General features: G+C 34.7%; 1 protein-coding gene across 2 annotated transcripts in view; it reads left to right on the top strand.

Annotated features, from left to right (window-relative positions):
- The window catches only part of Cdc50 (cell cycle control protein 50A), a 141767-nt gene that overhangs the window by 57384 nt on the left and 60840 nt on the right, over positions 1-23543 (top strand). For both annotated transcript variants that reach the window (XM_089096983.1, XM_089096982.1), the window contains exons 2-3: positions 10240-10373; positions 18932-19081. In XM_089096983.1, the coding sequence (XP_088953109.1) occupies positions 10240-10373; positions 18932-19081 (284 nt within the window). The remainder of the gene's footprint in view (positions 1-10239; positions 10374-18931; positions 19082-23543) is intronic.

Here is a 23543-nt window from a genome sequence, read left to right as displayed (position 1 = left end):
CCTTTAAGGCCTCAAGATGCAAATGCAACAGAAGCAGTTATTGTATTATGAAAGAGCATAAAAAAGGTATCAAATGATGTTTTCACTTTCATCTTAGCTAAATTATAGTGCCACCTAGAAATTTACTGAAAGGGGTTTGGTTAGGAAAATGAAACTTTCAGGGATGGGTCTACAGGCTAAAGTATGTCTTGAGAAGGTATTTTGAAGTGCCCATCTCCACTCCTTCTCCCTCTAGAGGGTCATGACCTTTGGTGGCATTTAAAAATCTTTTGTTATAAATGACACCTTGCAAAATAGATCTTCTGCTTAAATGAAGCACAACAAAATTGTTTTCAGTCTCAAAAGTTTGGTTAATCACAACTTGCAGAGTTTTAAATATATAACGACACATTATCAGATTTTTGAAAAAAACTTTGACAGGTCGTCTAATTATATACTGACATGTAGATCCGCAGGCTAAGCATTAAAGCCAATAAAAAAAAAACTGATAGCAGACAATTATGGCTAAATGTTGTTTTGTCAAAATTTCAATGGGTATGTAGGTACTGTCATGTAGAGCAAATTTCAGGATGCTCTAGAGGGAAAAGGAGTGGAGGTAGGTACTTTAAAATACCTTCCCAGGACATACTTTAGGCTGTAGACCCATCCCTGAAAGTTTCATTTTTCTAACCTAACCCTTTCCAAGAAAGCCAAAAGTAACTAAAGTAGAATTTTACCAAGACCTGTCATGTAGGTTATTAAAGGTCAGTGCCCTCTGGGGGAGAAATGAGAAGAGGTAGGTGTTTCAGTATATCTTCCCAGGAGAACATTAAGGCTCTGGATATATTTGGGGGGGGGGGGGCAGGAAGCCCCCCCCCCAAACTTTTTTGGCATTTGGTAAAATTATTGCTGAAGGCAAAAATTTTGTTGAAATTTATTATTGGTTGAAATTTAGCAAAATTCTTGATTTCTGCAGAAAATTCAGAATAAATCAGGTAGCAATTCAGTAAAATTTACAAAGATGGGCCCCCTCCTCCCAATAAAATGAGCCTCAGGATGCCCCTGGCGGAGAGAGATCATTTTCCAGGCTAAAACCAATAAAAAGCTATCTTATATAGCCCCCCCCCCCTCCCGATTTTTTTTGGCATTTGGTAAAATTATTGCTGAAGGCGAAAATTTTGGCAGAAATTTTGCAAAAATTGGTTGAAATTTAACAAAATTCTTGATTTCTGCAGAAAATTCAGAATAAATCAGGTAGCAATTCAGTAAAATTTACGAAGATAGGCCCCCTCCCCCCAATAAAAATGAGCCTCAGGACGCCCCTGGTGAAGATAGATCATTTTTCAGGCTAAAACCAATAAAAAGCTATCAAAAATAAAGAAAGAGTTTAGTGGTTATGTCAATTGAAAGTGAAGATGCATGGAAATTAGATTTTCAAACAGCTTTGAAAGAATTTATAGAATAAAACTTAGAAACATGTAAATTTGTTTATTCATATTCAGTGATGTAAATTTCAAAGACATTTTCAGCAGTTTCATAATATCTAGAGGACAAAAACATAAATTAACAGAACCTCAAACTGAGGACAAGCAATGACAAAAACCGAATAAGCAAACTGGACCATCAAATGAGATAAGATAAATAGAACAGCCTGAGAGATGTAAATATACAACTGAAAATGAACAACCTTGACCATCAAAAGTGACCAAGACCTATCCAAGAAGCTAAGGCAAGGGACACTGAAAAAATGTCTGAAGCAATGATGAACAAAAATGAAGAACAAAGAAATATGGAATTGTAATACTTGTGAAAATGACAATTACAACAAGTCAGCAACAACACTGAAGAAAAAAGAAATTGGCTATTAAAAGATAAGTGGCAGCAAGAATTACAACAAATTAGAAATGAAAATGAATACAGGCAAAATATCCATATTTTGGTTTTTTATCTTTTGTCTACTGGCCATAGTCTCATTTTGTTTGTTTCTTCATTGAGTTTTCTCTCTTTGTTCTAAACCCTAAACTAGAACTTTACCCTAGTTTTAAAAACCACCTAGTGTTTTATATGTTTCTGGTAGGCTTATACTCAGGAGTGTCTATGCCCTAGGTAGGCTATGGCAAGCAATATCATGTTCTTGGTTATAGTTTACTGGTTTTCCAGTGAATTTAGGGATGTTCCTAAGCCTATTAATTTGCTAGCTTAAAGATCAACAGGCAAATATTTAGCCAATTCCATTACTTACATAAGGACAAGGTAAATTCACTACTTGATGCCTTTTTTGTGTTTCTTCCAAATATAATAATCATTTCACTTGAAAATACAGTTTATTCCTGTAACTACTAGACAAGAATAGGGACAATTAAAGTAGTAGGCCCACCTTTGCATTCCTAATTTTATGACCCTTTTTATTATAATAGTGGTTATCCTCACAATGCAGCACACCCTCCCCCCCCCCAATGTTTTGGTCACTCGGGAGAAAAAAATCAGAATTTTTTTTTTTTTTTACCATTGCTGGTAAAAAAAAATTGGGGTTGAATAAAGATCACAAAAATACTGACATGTTATCTACAGAAAGTTTGAACTTGGTTGGTAAATGCAGCAGTTTTACCAACTCCTGCTGTGAGTTTACTACTGGTACCATAATTTTCCATTTAATTAAATAAAGAGCATTAAAAAATTGACATTATATGTACCAAAATCTGAATCTTGAATGGTAAATGCAGTGGTTCTACTGACTTGTTCAGTGATTTTACATATTGTATTTGAAACAGACATAATGCTAATTATTGACAAAAAAAAGTTGGTAAAAATGACCAGCCAGTCAGTAAAATCCCTTGCCCCCACCAAACATTTTGGCTAGTAACCACCCTGAGTGTAGGTACCAATCTCCTGATTTTCTGAATTTGGCCAGCAGTGCAATGAATGGTTGAGGGCAAACCATCTGATACTTCCTTGGTTTTTTCCCCAGATTTCTCCAACTCCCCATTCCAATGTGGTTCAACTCTGGCTGAGCTTACAGACTCACACTATTAACCCCTGTTCAAAACCAAATAACCAGCAATTGATTTCACAGGACATGTGAAAACCACATTGGCCAAATGATTTTATTATTGTTCTTAGAATTAGAAGTCACTTAAGGGTTCATTTAAGGGCTCAAGATTTTCAAGTGAATAATTACTATATTTATAAAGAGTAGAAAAATCATCAACTACTATGTTCTTGTTGTTCCTATATAAGTAATCCTCTAAAACTTTACTGGTGAATATTTACATATCATTCCATGCACTCTTGGATGTTCTTTCCTAATCTACTAGGCTAATTAGTGGTGTTGTAAATTTTTTTTGAACCCTTAAAGGGAGTTAAAACTATGAAATGGTGCATGGTTCCTTGTGTTTTTTGGTAGTAGAACAAAGATAAAAACACACATAATTCAGCGTCCAATAATGAAATATTCCAAATTCTTGAATCTTCTAAAATGAAATTCTATGCACCTTGGTTCAAATATTGAATGTCCCCCTCTTCTTCTATGTAGCTACAATGTAACCCCAACCAAATGCAGTCTTAGATTTTACCATCAACAAAAAGGAAGAGCTTTTTTGTGTAAAATCAGGGCATTATGGCACAGGATGTTTTTTTATGGTGGAAATCTGATTGTGAAAATTTTAGAAACGAAGAAGAAAGAATTGTGCCTTTTTTGCTTCAAAAAGTTCACCAATGGGCTACAGATAAATTATCTCACTTAGGATAGTATGAGAAATGAACTGAACAATAATTGAACATATATTGGTCTTGTGCAAGATTAACAAATTTAGTCTGTAGAAACAAATTTCCTGGAGACTTATGATGTTATAACAGACCTGATTGATCAAGGCTTACCTGTAGATGTTTTGTGGTTGATCCTGGAAAAGTATTTGGCCAAGTTCCATGTCCATACTTGAACATAAAACTCATCTCATGTGGAATTAATGAAGACAGAACATAGAGAGTGAGGCTTTTTACTAATGAAGGAGAATCAATCATCTCTGAGAGAATTGGAGTCGCCAGTGGTGTCCTGCAGGGTAGTGTCTGAGGAACTACCCTAGTCAATATCTATATAAATGATATTTTTCGATTAACTACAGATCATCTAACTCTCTATGCTGATGACTCAAAGTTGTTTGATGCAGTCAATTATGAGTCACTACAAGCAGATCTTGACCATATTCAAAACTGGGCAACAGTGTGGTACATGAGCTTCAATATTGACAAATGTAGTGTTATTCATTTTGGCAAGTCCAACCCAGGTTTCAAGTATACTATGGTCAATCCAGCTGTAAATTACATTCAAGAGCTACAAAGTGTGGAGGAAGAAAGAGATCTTGGAATCATTGTTGACAACCAGTGTAAATTCCATTCAAACTGCAAGAAGACTGTGTCTCATGCAAGCTCTGTCCTAGCACTTTAAAAAAAAAACTATATCCAGTAGGTCTCCCTATGTTTTTGTTTGGTTGTATAAGACCCTTGTCAGATCAGTGCTTGATTTTGAATGTGCATAGCATCACCAGGATACAGGTGTGACATACAGCTTTGGAAGGGGTGCAGAGGAGAGCCACAAAGGCAGTATCTAAAATGAGAGACAAGCCTTTTGATGAATGTTTGCAGGAGCTGAGATTGTCTACACTGGTTTACCAATAACAAAGAGTTGATATGCTTATGACATATAAGCTTACTTCACAAGAACCCCCTTCCCCCCAATTCATTTGTCAATTTCCCAAAATATTGGTACTGACAGGAGGGGACATTCAAAGAAACTGTTCAAGCCATCTGTCAAAACTTGACACCAGCAGCAGTTTTTCTCCAGCTGTGTAGTCCCCTGGTGTAAACCCCTGGTATAGTCCCTCAAATACAAATCTCAGTACCCAATGATGAAGTTTTCAAGAAGTTATTAGATGTCAAATGGAATTATTATTATTATTATTATTATTTATTTTTAACCCACACTATACAGAGGTACAATACGTGGAGTATCACGAGGAAAAACACAAAAAATGCGACACAAGACAATATATAAATCAAAAATTACCAAATTACAGTGTAACACATAATAATTTAAAAGAAACGAGAGCAAAAAAAAAAGTGAAAGGAGGGGGAAAAGAGGAAAATAGAAAAAAAAACTGACAACTTGCAGAATCTAATAAGCAGGCATTAATATTATCATTATTGGATTTTTACTCACTCTTTACAGATCTAAATTGTAGAATGACCAAACAGAGAAAAACAACTAAACAAATAAAAGAAAAATAACTTATGACTGAAAAAACCTGATAAGGTGATGGTGCGGAGAAAAACGGATACAAGCAGTATTTGAAAGTTTTCTGTGTAGTGCTTCCAGTTTTTCAGTAATATTAGGAACAAGAAATTTATTAATAATTACCCGGTTTTTGGTCCAAGGTGGAAGAAACAACAAAAATTTACAAAATTTAAAATAATTAATCCGGATTCTTTTTAACTCAGTTTTCTTCAGAAGAAGAAAAATTCCAGAAGCAAAAAGAATTGAATGGTCACAAAAAGTTGAGTAGAGCTTGGCTAACGCGAGTTTATTATATTTACCTCTATTGGCAACAATCTTAGCATATCCTAATTTAATTTTCATATTAATATGTGAGACTGTGCGCTGGCGCAAGCTCGGAAGACTATTAGTAATAGAAATACCGAGCCATCGAAGAGAATCTACGAGAGGGATAGAACACAGGGAATGGTGTTCCCTGGAAGTACCAGTGGGATGCATTTGATGATTAATCATTCACATCATCAAGTATGGAGCAATTAACAGATCAAGATGGATCTTAATTTGCTTTAAAGTACAAATTAAGGTTAATAATAAATCTAGAGATGTATGGTACCATATTTATTTGATTACATCCACTGTCTTCATCTTTTTTCTACTGCATTTGACAGTTTACTGAAAATTGAAGAAGAAAAACTAACCTCATTGAAAATCTGATCACAAGGTCTTTGAAGATCACAAGGTATTTGCAGGATAGTTGCAATTTATGCCTGCTTAGTAAAGTGACCACAAGGTAGATATGTTCCCAAAAAACCATTTTCTAGTGGCTTGGCACCACCACACAATAGCATATGCATTTTGGATAGCATATGCAAGATGGTTGGGCATGACAAGCAGCATCTGTCTCTAAATAGTATACTGTTGTGTATATGCAGAATTAATTTGTAGCTGAGAGGGGTAGAGTACACAGCAGAAGTATATATATGAACAGTAGGGAAAAGTTTCTAAAAAATGACACACATCATAGTGCACTGACTGGGAAGTTCCCAGTACATCAGAGAAATAGTTTTGGTTGCTACTTGGTTTTCCATTGGATAAAAGCCCTAAACATTTGTCATTGCACATGGAAAAAGAGGTGGAGTTATGAAGAGGTGTCTAAATTGATGTGTTTTAAAAATCTTAAATGGAGAGTATAGGATTTTTCTACTGTTTGTATATATACTTGTGCTGTGGACGGAGTATGCCACTTAAATTTCCATGGCTAATTGTTGTACTCTTTGTCAAGTCTTTGCTTGAAAGATGAAGTAGTGGGTGGATGTTTTTTTTAAATTGGGCTTATGTGGCCTTGTTGGGGGAAATAGACGCAAGCAATATACTGGAAAACCACAGAACAAGTAGTTGGTTCAGGTTGCTTTGGAGACAATTAAAAAGATTGCAAAATATGTTAAATTGGGGGGCAATACACAAAGAAACCTTTTTGTACAAGAGGAGGGGAGGGCTAGGATTTAAAATACTGTTTTTTTTGTGTCTCAGTTCATTTCTGTTTAATTTTGTTTGACATTTCAGAATTGTTCGTTTTGTGTTAAGTGTAGTATTTTTTTTTGTTGCCATAGCCCCCAACTTTTCTTTGAGGAGCATTACAATTGGAATCAAACAGTAAGCTATTTAATGTTATTATATTTTGGTTTTATGTTATTGTTTTCAAATCGCTGGATGTTATAATTTAAGTTAATTAAAGCAGTGCTTTTATCTCAACTCCACTACAAAAAAAGAGAATAAGTTGTCACTGTACAGGTCCCTTTTGTGACTCATAAAATAATTTGCACCAGCATCAATTAGCATATTTGGAAAGAGTGTTGAAAGGTGACAAGAGTGGCAGATTATTTGTCTAAAATTTCACTGCTCTCCCAAAGCCATTGGTTACACGAAACTTAAAAAGAACTGGATTTTTTTTTTCATTGGAAGTATCAATGGTAAACATAATACAGTCATAAAGTCTAATTTTGAAAACACAAAGGATTTCAAGGTCACAATGGTAAAATCCTTCAGCTACAAAGGCATGCCTAATAGGACACTCAAATAAATATAAATTATAGCAGTCAATGAATATCTCATCTTGAAGCAATGTTGACTAGTTTGCCACTCTTGTCACATTGCATATGCTGGATATGCAACAATAAATATTTGGTACTTTTATTTGCTATCATTTTTTTATGTTCTATAAAAAAATATATTCGATATATAATAAACGGTATAATGCTCATGAAATAAATAACATTTTTAGTGTTCAGGTCTGAAGAATTAAGGTGAAAAAATTAGTAATTGCCTATTTTTTGGCTTTATATTTTTTGTTACCATCTGTTATTGGGCTCATCTGATTAAGAGCTCTAATTTTTAGCTTTAAAAATAATTTTCTATTAAAGGGGGTGTAGGTTTGTAGACTGCCCCAGCTGGTACTTTCCAAGGGGGCTGCTCAGAGAGAAGATAACAAAAAGAACAGAGGATTGTTTCTAAAGTATATTATGGCCACACAAAATCAAGCTTCAATTTATCAAGACATCAAAACAGCCATTAAAAACGTTGTGGTAGAGTGTGGTCTGGACTCAGAAGTGGAAATTGTTGCTACCAAAGCTGAATATGCAACTGTGGACTCCTCAAGCTCTCCTGACTAAGCTGTGTTGCAAAAAATCTCCATTGAAAAATTAAAACCACCTGCTAATCCCAAAACAACTCCAGAATTCAAAGTTGAAGGAAGCAAAGTGCCATCAAATCTTGAGGTCCTGAAGGATGTTGGACAATGGCCCATAAAAATCTGCAGTGATTGAGCCAGTTCAGATTGACAAACCTTGCTTTGCTGTGTGCAGAGGACTAAATAACCAGTGAAATTGATTTCAAGGGTGTTTCCTCCATCGTTAGCCCTGGCTACTGCTAACAGCTTAAGGTTATTGTGATAGTATGCCAAATAAATAGGAAGAATTTGGAATTTACAAATATTAACCCCATATTCCAACTACATACTTCACAACCACCTATACCTCAAATCCCAGACTCTGTTCAACACACTAACTCACACTATTTCATATACATCCAACCCAACCAAAAATATATGCCCTCCCACATTTCACACACTCTAATCAAATATTAATTTCTCCTACTCCAAATCCCTACTGTTATGATAGAAGAAGACACCAGTAGCAGCCAAAGTTGACAAGGGGGAATACAGCTCCAAAATTGCAGACAATAGTAATATATTTTTTATCCCAGAGCATAATGGACATAATCCAACCATTTTTCATGTTTTATTATTTGTGTAACTATAGTCTGTTTCAAGGCAAGGGGTTGGTTATTCATTGGACTCAGAAAGAGGGTAGTACTTTTAGAGTACGCCTCAGGTGGTGCCCATACTAGTTATGCCACTGCCTATGACTGACAATTTGTAGCTTCAGTTTACAAAGCAGTGTCACAACCAAAATTAAATAATTGTGAGGTATTCAAAGTTCGATTGGCCACTCTCAAAATAACATAAAAACGTCACTCAATAGGATATATGCAATAAATCGCTGCATTTGAAGAATTACCCAAAGAAAGATCAATCACATAATCTGACAATACATCATTGTTACTGGCAATCCTGGGGTCAAATAGCCTCGGCTGTAAACAAGATTATAGGCATATTAATTCATTTTGATATTTGGGATAAAAACATAACTTCCATAGCAGCTTTTTTTTTAACTCTGGAAGTTCATACGCTTATCAATGGATCTAGAGCCTGAATGGGGAGCAAAAGGGTATTGGTTCTCATCTGATGAAATATTTGGAATTGTAATTCTATTTTCAAATTGAACTGCAAAAGTGCTGCTTTTTCTGAATTATTTTGTGGTTACTGAAAATTTTTGCATAGAATCAAGCTGATTTTTTCAACTTTCCTGACAGTCAGCCTGCAAAATGCAGTACTATTGTTTATATGAAAACTATGGCAACCTTAAACCAAAAATTCAAAGCAAATGTGTTTGTAAATTTCCACCAGATATCATGACAATAAAATATAAAACTTCAAAAATTCTGTGTCTCATCTTTGAATTATTGTTGTCTAGTTTGGACGAAAGTCTTTTATCTTAGAATGTAGGCATTAACAAGGAGGTTCCTTAAAATTTTGCCAGATTTTAAATCAAACCCGAATTTAATTTCAAATTTAGAACAGTCTTGATTTATGTACTTGTTGATTAAACAAAATACACTCAAGAATTACACTTTGGTTAGATCTCAGAAAACTGGTTTCATAGCCACAAAGACAAGTGATAGGTGATAGAATGCATTGGACTTGTATAATTTGGGCTGTATATTTGCACATTAGGGGGTGGGGGTTATATAGGGTTAGGGGTGCTGTTCAAGTAGTTTATCAGCCCCCCTCCTGATGGGCATATATAGCTTAAATCATTGGGGTTAACCTAACTTCACTGCTTGGGTGTGTTCGTTTAATTAACAAGTGCTGAACATTCTATGTATTCTATAAGATAATTCTATATCAATAGATTTTTAATAGCTCAGAAAGGTGTTTAGATAAGGTAAAAATGTTGCTTTTTGTATAAACTCTATTTAATATTTGAAAGATAAATAGTTAAGTATGGTGAATACAAACTCATAATGCTTTTTGTTCTCAGATTGACATCAGAGCAGGTCCTTGAATTTTTCTTCCACATGGCTTTAAATTTCAAAGAAAGTGTTTGGAAAATTCCAAGATTAGGGGAAGTTTCTTAAGCTCATATTTCCTCCTCATTCTTGTTTTTGCAACTCCCCTTCCTTATGAATTGGGAGAGGAGGGGGAGAGATTTCCATATGGGCACCATTAGTCATGCATTTGATTTGGTTAGTAATGTGGTATCAGTACTTTCTTGTATTTTTCTTTAGTTTTTGTGACTGAATATTTTACAAGTATTTTAAGTTGATTGTTATTTTTTCATAGCTATTTTTAATTGCATTTATATATTTTTCAGACAGCAATTTCAAACAGCAAACACTTCCAGCATGGCAGCCCATAGCTACTGCTGGTACAGTTCTGCCAGCATTTTTTGTAATTGGCATTGCAATGCTACCAATTGGTGTTCTCCTGCTTCTAAGTTCCAATGATGTATGTGTCTTTCTCATTAGTTCGTAATCCTAAAATAAGTGTTCTTCCTAAAGAAAAAGTAATGGCCTTAGCCTTAAAAGAGGGATGATGTATCCAAGAATTTTGAAGGTCATTTTCATGTCAGAGTGTATACAATAATAATGATTATCATTTTAAGTTATCTTGAGTTGAATTAGAATGTTCTCATTTTTTTTTACAGGGCACTCACCTTTGATAACAAATAGCAGTTGCTTTCAGATTCATCATATTGCCTGTTTAGAGTTTTTTGTTCATTTTTTTTACTGCATTATTTGATTTCACAACAAATGCAAGTCAGCGAAATTTCTCAGTCTTATTTGATGCTCAAAATAGGAATGGCATGGGCATATTTACTACCTTAGAAAATGTGTACACATTAAAGAATTATTCCTTAAAAGACTGATGGTATCCAAATGGATTCCATTTCAAAAACTATACCTAGCCTACTTCTTATTTTCTAAAGTTCTACTTACTTCCTAAAAATTACTACTACTTTCCTTATTTCCTAATTTACTTACATTCTGAAAATTCTGTGTACTTCCTACAAAATTTGCATTAGGCCTAGAAGAGAGTTTGGACGTATGTTGTTTGTAATTTCTTCTTCATCCTTTTTAAAGCCTGGATACATTGCAAAATTCTGCTATTTTAATTAATATTGGTCAACATAAACATACTCCTTGTGTCAAAGATAAAGAACTCTCTCATCTTTGTTCTATGAATGATAGAGTCTTTATGCAGTGTGATATGGGCTTTGGCAGGTAATGCATTATTTTAACTATTTATTAGGAGATGATTTTACACCTTTTAATGTTGTTTCTGTTTGGACAAGTTTCCAATCAGCATTTCAAAATCGGAAAGATAGCTCCTACGAAAGCTACCCTTTTTTAGGTTCACAATCTTCGCTGCATCTCTAGCAGACGAGCCCACTTCGCTGCATCTCTAGCTTCTATCATATCAGAAACTGTAATATGAAAATATGTTTTGATGGTTCTATGGATTTTCTGAAGTAGCCTATATTCTTCTTGCTCTAGTAAAGAATATGGCACAGGTGCTTCCTCTTTCATTCCAGCTTTAAACCTTGATAATATCTGATTCCTACTTTTATCTTACTTCATACTTACAGCAGAGCTCCAAAGAATTGAGATTCCTTTAGACATGTTGACCTGAAATGAAAGAATATGCTGGTTTTGGTTGTTTCTCAGTTGGCTATATCTCTGCTGGGCTCTCCATTTTTTTGCCCCTGATTTGGATCTAAGAGCAATTCAAATATTCAGCATATTTTGTGTGTGTCAAATATGGCTCTGAAGTATGGGCGCTCAGAAAAGCGGATGAAGATTTGCTAGATGTTTTCCAGAGAAATTGCTCAAGGATTGTTCGGGATACCCGGACGACTGACCGTATTTCAAACAATAGGCTATACGAAAAATGTGGTTCAATACCGCTCTCTAGGGCTATAATGAAGAAAGGCTGAGGTGGCTAGGGCACGTTGTACGTATGAAGGATGACAGATTATTGAAGATTGTTCTTTTTGGCCAACCGTCTAGGGCTAAACGGAAAGCAGGTCGCCCTCGTCTGGGGTGGGAGCACGTCATAAAGAAAGATTTAAAGGAAATGGGAACTTTGTGGGCGGATGTAAAAAGGGAGGCTTTAAATGGATTGGGATGGAGGAGGAGCGTGCGCAGCTGTGTTGACCTCAGGCTGCTTGGTGCTGCGGTGAATTTTGAGTAGTAGTAGTAGTAGTAGTTTTGTGTGAGTGTCCATCTTCTACCACTGATTCCAGGATTTTAAAGCACTATTGCCTGGGTGCAAAACACAGGAAATTTTTTGAGCTGTTATTAACCATCATTTCTCCCATCAAACAGGGTCCGATATTTTTAAATATATTATCTACGTTTTAAAGAAGAAGATGATGTATTAGTCCTTGTATTGCCCCTATGCAATAACTATTCTGCAGACCACCCCTAAGTGATGAAAGAACTTTCATGGTGGTCTCTTGTTTATCTTGCATTGAATTATGTGCTTTTGAATCCCCTGATAGCCCTGGACAGCCAGTATCCAGACACTGTCCTGTGTTTCTATCTTGCCTTACTCACCAGATTTTTGTCTATTTTGCTCTTGCAGTTGGCCTACTCCTCTCATTCTGCCTTTGCTATTCTAGCTTTACGTTTTCTTTTCCCTTCTTTCTTGAAATTACTACAGTCCATATAGTGCCAAATCTATTACTCTCCAAGCTAAAGTTTGACTTGTTCTCTCCGGAAGGTATTTTAGATTGCAAAAAGTACAGAGGATTTATGATTGCAAGTGTTAGAGTATAGATGTATAGATATAATAAAAGATGTATAGATATAAAAGTATAGATGATTTATGATTGTAAGTGTTTTATTCACGCATTGGCTTTGAAAGCATTTAATTTTATCATTTAATGCAAGTGCGAATAACTAATCCGTTCCATTCGTGAGGTTTTCTAAAAAAAAAGAAGAAACACTTTTTGTTCTATTGTTCTTGTCTTAGCATATTGTTCGTGTCCTTGTCTGGCACAATTATTTGTGCTAGAGATCGAAATTGAGCTTAAAGATCGGGATATGAGGAAGGGGTTTACCCCTCGTATCCAAGCTAATTTCTGTTTCTCTCCATCCCCCTGATCTCCCTCTCTTCCTACCTCACTCCCTCTTTTTTTCTTTCTTATCCGCTACCCCCTCTTTCTCTTTCTCCCTCCATATTTCCCCCTTCCTCTCTCTCTTTCCTGTTCCATCTCTTAATTTTTTTACAAAAAATTAAACAAGAAAAACGGGTTTTAATTTCTATAAAGCAGTGAATACAACACATTTAATTAAACACAAATACTCCGAATATTTCGGCCCCACATCCGGGAGCCTTTCTCAACGGAAAAAAAAATCTTACATAAACATAAAAAAACATACAAAACAAACAAAAGAAAAAATATAAATAAATACGAAAAGAAAAATCAAATATTAAATAAACAAACTCCATTCACTGACGTATAAAATCGAATGCTGATATTGACACACCTTCTCACAGAATATAAATTGACATCTATCAAAAAATGAGAATATATTTATACTTAAACTAAAACAAAAACAAAAAAGGTCAGCTAACCCCCGGCCCATAACCCCTAAATAGATCTCACAGGTTCATCACCCAATGTTTGAATTATAAATTGAACAGATTCGTTTGCTTGCAAGCTTAGTTGCCGCTCGTTTACCTTTCCCAGCATTTAACCCAGTCTGACCATTGTCCGCACGGTCATCATTCGTATCCGAACTATTATCAAAAATAGTACTGGTTGAAAATTTTACCTGCTTTTTAATTAAACTATTATAAATCGAATTGATCCTAAAATCCCCTTCATCTCTATTGATACTAATACCACCATATATTATCTTTTTTACTTCTATAATTTCCCTGAAGCTTTGTAAAAGTCCTACAGACGTATCTACTATTTTTGTTTGATCAAATAAAATACTGTGATGAGGAAAATTATAAAGATGTCCTGCAACAACTGACTCAAACGTTTCTGGTGTTTTGTTTTGTTTTAGAGCGCAATCTATTGCATTCTTGTGTTGCTGTAGCCTATTTTCTAAAATCTGTTGCGTTCTTCCCACATAAAATTTACCACAAGAGCATGGAATTTTGTATACTCCCTTTTGCAAATTTCTCGATACCTAGTCTTTCCCTTCTTTTAACAACAAGCCTATATTTTTCCCTGATTTAAGTGTTGCGTTTACATTACGGTTTTTAAATTATCTTCTTAAGTTTTGTGATAATATTGGGATAAAAGGCAAAGTTATGTAATTTGTTTCTTGATTTGACCCATCTTCTTCTAATATTTTTGGTTCCGTCAACTTTTTATGATTTCTCAAATAATTGAAAAAAGGAAAAAAAAGTTGACGGAACCAAAAATATTAGAACAAGTTGCGCTGTGGTAGCACAGTGGATTTATGCTCGGCTCGGCAATACTGGGCCCAGGGGTCGATCCCTGCTGCGACAAGGGTTGTTGACAGGCTTGCTACTTGTCCTGTAAAATAGACCCAGCAATTGAAGCGTCGGTTCGACGTCCTATGCGCCAGCAATGTTACTGGAGGATTTTAGTCCTTCTCCCTTTTTTTTAATTAAATTGTTATCGTTTTGTCAGACTTAGAATAGAATATATGTAATCATATAGAATATAAATATCATTATTAAAAACAATATGTAAAAGAAAAACAAGGAGCAAAAGAAAGTCCAATTGAGGCTATCTCACTGCACAAGTATGCCCTTGAAATATATTTTTGTACCATTTTGATCAATAATGGATATTAATGAAACCTATTTTTCCTTATAGATTAAAAATAGGCTTTATATTGTAAATCGTTGTCATTTGAAATTTTTACCCCAGAATTAGACCATGCAGGGGGTGTACCCCTACCTTGTCAATCAAAGCACCCACAAACCTCAAGATCCTTGCTATGAACATTTCCTTAAAGTACTAAGGATATCAAAATAGAAATATTTTTACCCGTGGAGCTATCTTAAGTCTATTCATACCTGAAAACCATGATTTTTCAGATTTTCTTTTAGTTGTTTCAAAATTATGGAGTTTTTAGGGCAAAATCACGTTTATATCAGTGTTTCCACATTGAACTTTGAAAATAAATAAGCAGAAATAATTTGTCTAATTTGGCAACGCTTTTTGTTATTGAAAATTTAAGTATTAGTTCTTTTTGTGTCCTTTTCTGCACCTTCAAAGGAAAGCCAATCCTTCTTAAGCTGCCATATGTTCGTAGCTTCTTTTTTTTGATGGCCAATACCACTAAGAACTACATAAACTACGTATGGAGTCTTTTTCGCTAAGGATTGAATTCCCGATTTGTTTTTCTAATATTTTAACATCTGAATGGTTGTGTAAGTTTCAAATTAATCAACTCAACAATCAGATTTCATTTTCACGGCCCTTGTTACTTTAAAATGAATATTTAGCCGTTTTTTGGCTTGTAAAGCTTGTTTTTTTTTGGTTTTTGATGCCGGTTTCCTCTAAGATATCAATAATTGTAACTTTAGGTCGATTACCAAAAAAACTTATTCTTTGTTTCAGACTCTGAATATCGTACATAATAGGATGGACATAACAAAGTTTTCCAGATCAAGAGAGGAATTGTCACCTTCTCTGTATCTATATTGCATGATCATCCCAAACTTATTATTTCGAATGAAGGGGTGATAGGGTGTATCCCCCCTTCTTATTGACTAGAAAGATTTCTCACGAAGATTTGGAAAACTGAGACCCGAAAATGACTTTTTGAGGCTTCATCCGTGCCTCGCCCTCAAAAAGATTAGTGACCTCAACATAGTTGATGTGTAGTTGAGTAGTGCTGTTTAACTGTTAATGCTACTGCTTATGTATTCTATGACAACTATATTTGTTTATTTAGTGTATTATATTATATATTATATATTATAATATATTATATTATATAGTGTAGAAAACTATATAAGGACTATATTTGTTTGAGGAAAAATGCGCCACCACGTGGTAGAGTTACTTTTGAAACTGAGAGGCGTGATAAATAGCTTTTTTGTAGTTGTAAAGCTAATTGGTGATCTCTGAATTTTTATTTGATAGTGTTTTGACCCTAATGGGGCCGAAGTTGTTGTGTGGCATAAAACGGGAGAAATAATGATTTTGCTAATGATTTCTTTTTCAGTATTTAACAACCACTATTTAAAGAGGATCTTGTCTGGTCTGGGGTGTCGGGGTGAAAACACAAACAAACAAATAAACTCACTTTATGACCATCTAACTCGCAAAATATATTTTGCATATATGGGCTTGAAATCTCTGGTAAAAAGTTCTCTGGTATATTGAATTTGATGCTGCAGTTTTTATCAGGATTCTTCCCTTCTGGGGATTGTCTTCGATATTTGTGCTGTGCAGATAACGTTTGATGCATGACTTTAACTCTTAAGGGCATGAATTGTTCGTATTTGGGTTCAGCGTTAACATTTTTTATAGTTTGCTATGAAACCATTCTTATGCATTGTATGGAGAGTCGTATCCGATAGAGGCTGCCCTGTTTGCCCCTCCCTCACTTGATGAAATGTTTCTACGATCCGAAAATTAGTTAAAATGCGTGTAGAAAAAAGGTGTGTATTAAAGGAATGGAAGTTCTTTAGTACTAAAACCCGAAACACATTTCTTAGTTTTTCGGCTTTCATGTACAGTTTTGCCATATTACATAACGCCTTTGAAGTTGCCGCAATCGATACTAGATTCTTGTAATACCATCGTCCCTTAACATGAAAGAGGTATCTCACATGTTTTAAATATAAATTGGAAAGTCAGGAAGAGGGGTAGGGGGCTGAAAGGGCTTCTCTAATTCATTTTTTAAATCAGTTGCAAAGTAAGGAAGACCTTACTATCTGTGGCCTTTTTGTCCACATTTTGAATTGCATATTTGTACTTATTTAATAAGAATTAGAGGCCAGAGACACTCCAAACGCTTTTTGTAGCTGGGAGGGATGAACTCCAGCATAAAAAAATTCAACGTGAAATGCATGCTATTGTGTGATGTCTCGATTTTTGGTATATAAATATTTTTCATTATTGATGGTTGGTGCACTACTACTACTAATAACTCACCGCAGCACCAAGCACTACGCATGCTTCGCCTCCATCCCAATTTATTCAAAGCCCCCCTCTTTACACTCTCCCAGGAAGTTCCCATTTCCCTTAATTCTTTCTTTACGACATCTTCCCACCCCAACCGTCGACGACCTGCTTTCCGTTTAGCCTTAGACGGTTGGCCGAAAAGGACAATCTTTGGCAATTCGTCATCCTTCATCTGCAGAACGTGCCCTAGCCATTTCAACCTTTCTCTCGTTATAGTCCTATACCCTTCCTAAAACCGAACTGGTCTTCTCGCAAAACTTTGTCCACAGGATCTCTAAGTCTAAAAAATATCATAATACTAAGTAATTTGCTACCTGCAGAAACCAGGCTAATGCCTCTATAATTACCACGCTCACTCTCCTCACCTTTCGTATACAGGGGTTTAATTAGGGTTTTCCTAAAATCACTAAGTACTTCCCCTTTTTCAGAATCATATTCATAACCTCAGTAACTTGTTTCTGACCTCAGAGCCACCATATTTCAGAAACTCATTTAACACACTATTAGCACCTGGGGCCTTTTTTATTTTTTATTCCTTTTATTACTATTATTATTATTATTTTTTAATAATGATAATAGTATAAAATAAATGTTATTATTTTTTAATAAAAATAAATATTATTATTTTTTATTCCTTTTAGTACTATTTAATCCGTTCATTATTGATGGTATCCTTTTAGTACTGGATGGTTGATATACTGGTATGAATATTCAAGGCCATATCCAGGGGGAGGGTTAGGGGGTTTGGATCCCCCCCCCAAAAAAAAAAAAATTGTTTGACTCGTAAAAATGTAACAAAAAAGAATATAAACACATTTTTGATGCGTTTTTTGAAGTTTTTTTTTGTACCCCACCCCTGGAAAAAAAATCATGATACGACCTGTTAATATTTAGAAATCGTTCTGACAATTGAGATAGTCTTTCCTGCGGTAAGCCTATTTTCTTGAACAAACTAGCTGGATGAAGAATAACAGCGTAAATGATAGTGCAGATAAAAACTTTATCTTGAATGGTTGTCTTGTTCAAATAGTTGTACATAGACACTTGCATTAATGTGTTATTAATGTATACCAAAATGACCTGCCGTGAATAGAATACAAAGCGTTTCAGTAGCTCTAGCCTAAAGACTACCTTACATAATTTTTATGCTCTAGGAATCAAACCAAAAATGGGTTGCCTCCAAATGGAGTAGGAAGGGACTATAAGAAAGGATTTAAAGGAAATAAAAACCGCTTTTTTTAGGGCTCGGTGATTTGTCTAGACACCAAAAATTGTTTTTACCCTAAGCATCACTTTGTATTTCAGTGCATTCCTCTGTGCATTCTATGCAGGCTTTTATGAGAAAGACACTATCGGATATTATATATTAACAATGGCACACAAATCTGATCCTTAGGGGGGAGGGGGCATCAAAGTTGTCTGCTGGGAGGCAATGGTCGAAATTGGAAAAGAAATAGTTTCATCACTACCCCTCCTCCCCCCCCCCAGTGTGAAGTATGTACACAGGGCCGTATCCCGGATATTTTTCGGGGGGTGTTTTACACAAGGATTTTTTTGGGGGGCGTTTTACATAAGAATGTTTTTTTCGAGGGAGGGGGGTACACAAAAAAAAATCAAAAACGCATAAAAATTTCGTTTATATCCATTTTGTTACGTTTTTAGGAGTCAGAAAAACATTTCGGGGGAGGGGTTAACCCCTTAACACCCCCCCCCCCTGGATACGGCCTTGTATGTACATTAGGGTTGTATTCTTTTGCAAGGTATAAAATGGATTTATTAAATTTTTGACTTATTGTAAGTTCTGCAGGACATTGGACTTTAACATCTAGTTTAGTTTTTATCCTTTATTAACTCCTTTTTCGCTTGTTTACAGGTAAAGGAATTTGTATATGATTACACTGATTGTCGATCAAATTTGAGGGGATTTGATGGAAGTTTTATACCCTGTGCGGATGTGACAAAAGACAACCCTGGTGCTTCTTGTGACTGTGAAATCCCTTTTGAACTAAATGAAGACTACGTGGTAAGCTCTTTTTCTTATTGACGTCATCATGTCAATGTTGACGTCATCATATCAATGTGGATAAGCATCAGTAAATCATGTATATGAACACAAGAAATGTGTTTTCAACATATTTTTTAAACACATTGTTCTAAACACAAAGTCATTTCTGGACTTATTGGAATTTTTTTCTTATTGTAGTGTAGTTTGTGTAAATAAAAAAGATTCAGTATGCTCCTAGGGTTGTACATCATTTCATAACTTTTAAATAAATCTTTTAATATTTTCTTGAAAGGTAAAACTGATGGTCTTGATGGAATGGTTTCTTCAGTTAGACGGAGGGGCAGATCCAGGATTTTTTTTTTAGGAGGGGGGGGGCAAAATAGGTTGATCCGATTAATTTGCGTTAAGAGCAAGTTTAATTAACGCAAACTTGCTTTAATTAAGTAAATTACACTACTTTAGAATACGTTAGGGGGGGGGGTGCCCCACTCACCCCCCTCTGGATCCGCCACTGGTTAGGCGTTTCAAAATATATGTGTTAAGATGTCAAGCATGCTAAGACGTCAGTAGGGGTTCCCTGTCTACAGATAATCAGTGTTGGTTCTTTCGCCTCAAACTATGGCGGCGTAAGACAAGGTCATATCCAGGGGGGCTATGGGATTTCACCCTTCCGCTACCCCCGAAATGTTAGTCCGATTCGTAAAAACATAATACAAATAAAAAATAAAAATGTTGATGTGTTTTTATAGTTTTTTTGTAGCCCCCCCCCCCCCTAAAAATATCCCGGATACGTTCTTGGCGTAAGAAGAAAAAAATCTTCAGAAGGAAATGAGTGGTCATACTTGTTAAGGCGTTCATTAACACTAATTTGCACCATTTGCTTCAATGGTAGAGGAATATAACAATATTGAGAGGCTTTTGACTAATAAGAGGGGAAGGAATATTCCTCTCCTTGCAATCAGGAACATTGAATGGCAGCAATGGTAATTATATGGTAATGTTAATTTTATAATAATCATGGTAATTATACCATACCATAATCAATATTGCCATAAATAATTAATCCCACCATAATCAGCTGCCATTATGAATTATTACCACTTAATACCATAATTACCAGAAAATTAGTAATTAACTAGTATTACCATACACATTAATTAATATAATTAATTATGGTAATTAAATATATAATGGTAATTATATTACAAAAAACAATTCACAAGTAGAATAACAGAGAAATTTTTGTTCTATAAAACAGTGGAATTCCAAACTTAAGATGAATATTTCGACCCTATGTCCAAGGGCCGTCATCAGCATAACACAAATGAAAATATTAAATTGTAAAAGAGAAACTTACATTAAAATACGGTCTTTAAAACTAAAGAATATTTAAAAACAGCACTAGCATCATAACTTCAAGCAAGTTCAACCAGGACTGATAGATAAAGTGAAATGAGACGATGCAGTTCATTCAGACGAAATAATAATTAAATACACGCTTTCAATGCTAATCTTGCCTTTGTGGTAGCTGACCTCAAAGGTTTTTTTTTGTAGCAGGTTCACTAGTATTGTCTATTGGTTTTGTAATATATTTTGTTAGATCATTTTTAATTAAATTTGTGTGTAAAGCGTTTAGTGAGTGTTCCCCCAAATCCCTATTTAAAGTAATTATATCGAGGAAAAAGATATTGTATATGGAAAATGATTTTGTCAGCTGTCAAAAAGTATTCATAATGAGAGTTATGCTAATGAAATAACTCCATATTTGAAACACAGTTCTATTTATATATCAACTGTATTTCTATTTTTTATATTTATTTTTATTACATTTTAATATATTTATTAATATCCCTGAATTGTTTTGAAATAATAAAAAGCTCATGGCAATACTTAACCTTGGAGTGGCTGAAATATTGGCCAAAACAAGACTTAATTTTATTTCTGCTGTTTAATTGCGAAGAGCTTACGGAAGTTTCCAAATATTCTTCTTTCAAATAATTTATGAACAACTAGCAAAATCTTCGTCATCTTCTATAAACTAGCGCCATCTTCGCTGGCGTAAATGCGACTTTTACGTCGTTTCCGTTCGCTCACTACGATCAGGAGCTCTCGCCTTTGACCCTCGCACTCTATTCTAATGATATCACATTTTTTTTTTCTTTAGTTTGTATTTTTCTAGTTTTTATAGCCTTTTTTGATTTTCAGGGCTCTAAAATATTCTGGGTAAGCTTTCTTATTTCTAGCTCAACTAGTTCAGTTTATTCCTGAGTGTAAAGGAAAATGACCCGCATCCACTCACTTGACTATCTATAAACATCTATTGAGTTGCTGATACGATAGGATGAAGATCCTGCAGAACCATTGGTCATAGGGCCTCCAGTTCTGTCAGCGGTGCAGTTGTCGTGTTTTTTTTTTACATGGACAGGTAACAGGGCCGTATCCAGGGGGTTGGGGCTAGGGGTTTTTCCCCCCTTTACCCCCGACATGTTTGTCCGACTTTTAAAAACGTATTAAAAAGGAATATAAACATGTTTTTTACGCGTTTTTATTTACTTTTTTGTAATATTACGTATTAAAAAATTACATATTGAAAAAACACGCAAAACTGATTAATGGATAGAGATTATCTAATAGAGGTTAGCTTTAAGGGATTTTAAGCTTTTGTTTTAACTTTGCTCTTCTTAAAGAAAAACAAAACTTTTTTTTCCACTGATGAATAGACCTTATAGCAAATGGTCCTTTTGGCAAGCCCACAAGGACCAATCTATGTCTTTGAGGTTTTACTCCCAAGCTAAAGACTGTTGGGGAGGAAGAGGTGTATTTTAAATTTGGGTTGAATAAAGAGGATTTGAAGAATTTGTTTTTGGTAAGAGGGGGTAGTTTGGATTTTGGTGAGAGAAGAAAATTTTTGGGAAAGTTTAAATTGGTGGCCGGCCCCTACTTTTGCCCTATGTGTGAATGAGAATTTATTTCATTTTGTATCCAATTGTGAATAGCTGTCTGAGTTACGGAATGTACGTTTTGGACAAGTGTTTGGGAGTGAATGCTGGTTAATTGAGCGGATGGCTGAGAGGAACGCAGGTGCTATTAAACAGTTGTTTAAGTTTCTTCGTTCTGGGATTAAACATTGGGAATCATGTTTGAGGGGATAGCTTGTTATGATTTTTAGGAATTGAATTCTATTATGGTTGTTGTTTGTTGTTTAAAATGTTTGACCTTGTTTGTTTTCTTGTTAGTTTCTACTATTTAAAGTTGTATTTTGTTCCTCAAGCTTCTTTTGTAGACTGTATTTTGTGTCGCTATGGCCCGCAGACTTTTTGCAATAAGTCTTATCTATCTACCTAAACTGATAGAGATACTTCCTACCTTGGTGCATTCAGTTGGTGCAATCTATCTTACGGTAAATACGGTTAAAAGATACGTCAAATCAGATATAAGATGCTGTTCTTTCAAGATTTTGGTTTCCAAAATGTCGTTTTATGTCCTTTTGTTGCTCTTGAAATAGTGAGAAAAGGGAGCTATTAATAACTAAAACGTTCTTGTAAAATCTTTGATCCCTAAAGAAATTGTTTCAGCAAGTACACAAGAACCTGATCGTTAGTAACACCAGTAAGTAATATAACAAGCATAACAGAACGGTAGCGTAAAAATAACCTACAAATTGCATGTCAAATCTTAATAAGAAATTTAATGACAATTAAATTTACACACAATGACCTGATCGTTAGTAACACCAGTACGTAATATAACAAGCATAACAGAACGGTAGCGTAAAAATAACCTACAAATTGCATGTCAAATTTTAATAAGAAATTTAATGACAATTAAATTTACACACAAGGACCTGATCGTTAGTAACACTAGTAAGTAATATAACAAGCATAACAGAACGGTAGCGTAAAAATAACCTACAAATTGCATGTCAAATGTTAATAAGAAATTTAATGACAATTAAATTTACACACAAGGACCTGATCGTTAGTAACACCAGTAAGTAATATAACAAGCATAACAGAACGGTAGCGTAAAAAAAACCCTACAAATTGCATGTCAAATCTTAATAAGAAATTTAATGACAATTAAATTTACACACAAGGACCTGATCGTTAGTAACACCAGTAAGTAATATAACAAGCATAACAGAACGGTAGCGTAAAAATAACATACAAATTGCATGTCAAAATTTAATAAGAAATTTAATGACAATTAAATTTACACACAAGGACCTGATCGTTATTAACACCAGTAAGTAATATAACAAGCATAACAGAACGGTAGCGTAAAAATAACCTAGAAATTGCATGTCAAATCTTAATAAGAAATTTAATGACAATTAAATTTACACACAAGGACCTGATCGTTAGTAACACCAGTAAGTAATGTAACAAGCATAACAGAACTGTAGCGTAAAAATAATCTACAAATTGCATGTCAAATCTTAATAAGAAATTTAATGACAATTAAATTTACACAAAAGGAC

Source organism: Artemia sp. Qi Xiang Cuo, chromosome 11, assembly GCF_049724085.1.
Source record: "Artemia sp. Qi Xiang Cuo chromosome 11, ASM4972408v1, whole genome shotgun sequence".
Classification (NCBI taxonomy): Eukaryota; Metazoa; Arthropoda; class Branchiopoda; order Anostraca; family Artemiidae; genus Artemia; species Artemia sp. Qi Xiang Cuo.
This window is presented reverse-complemented; position numbering and strand designations above follow the sequence as displayed.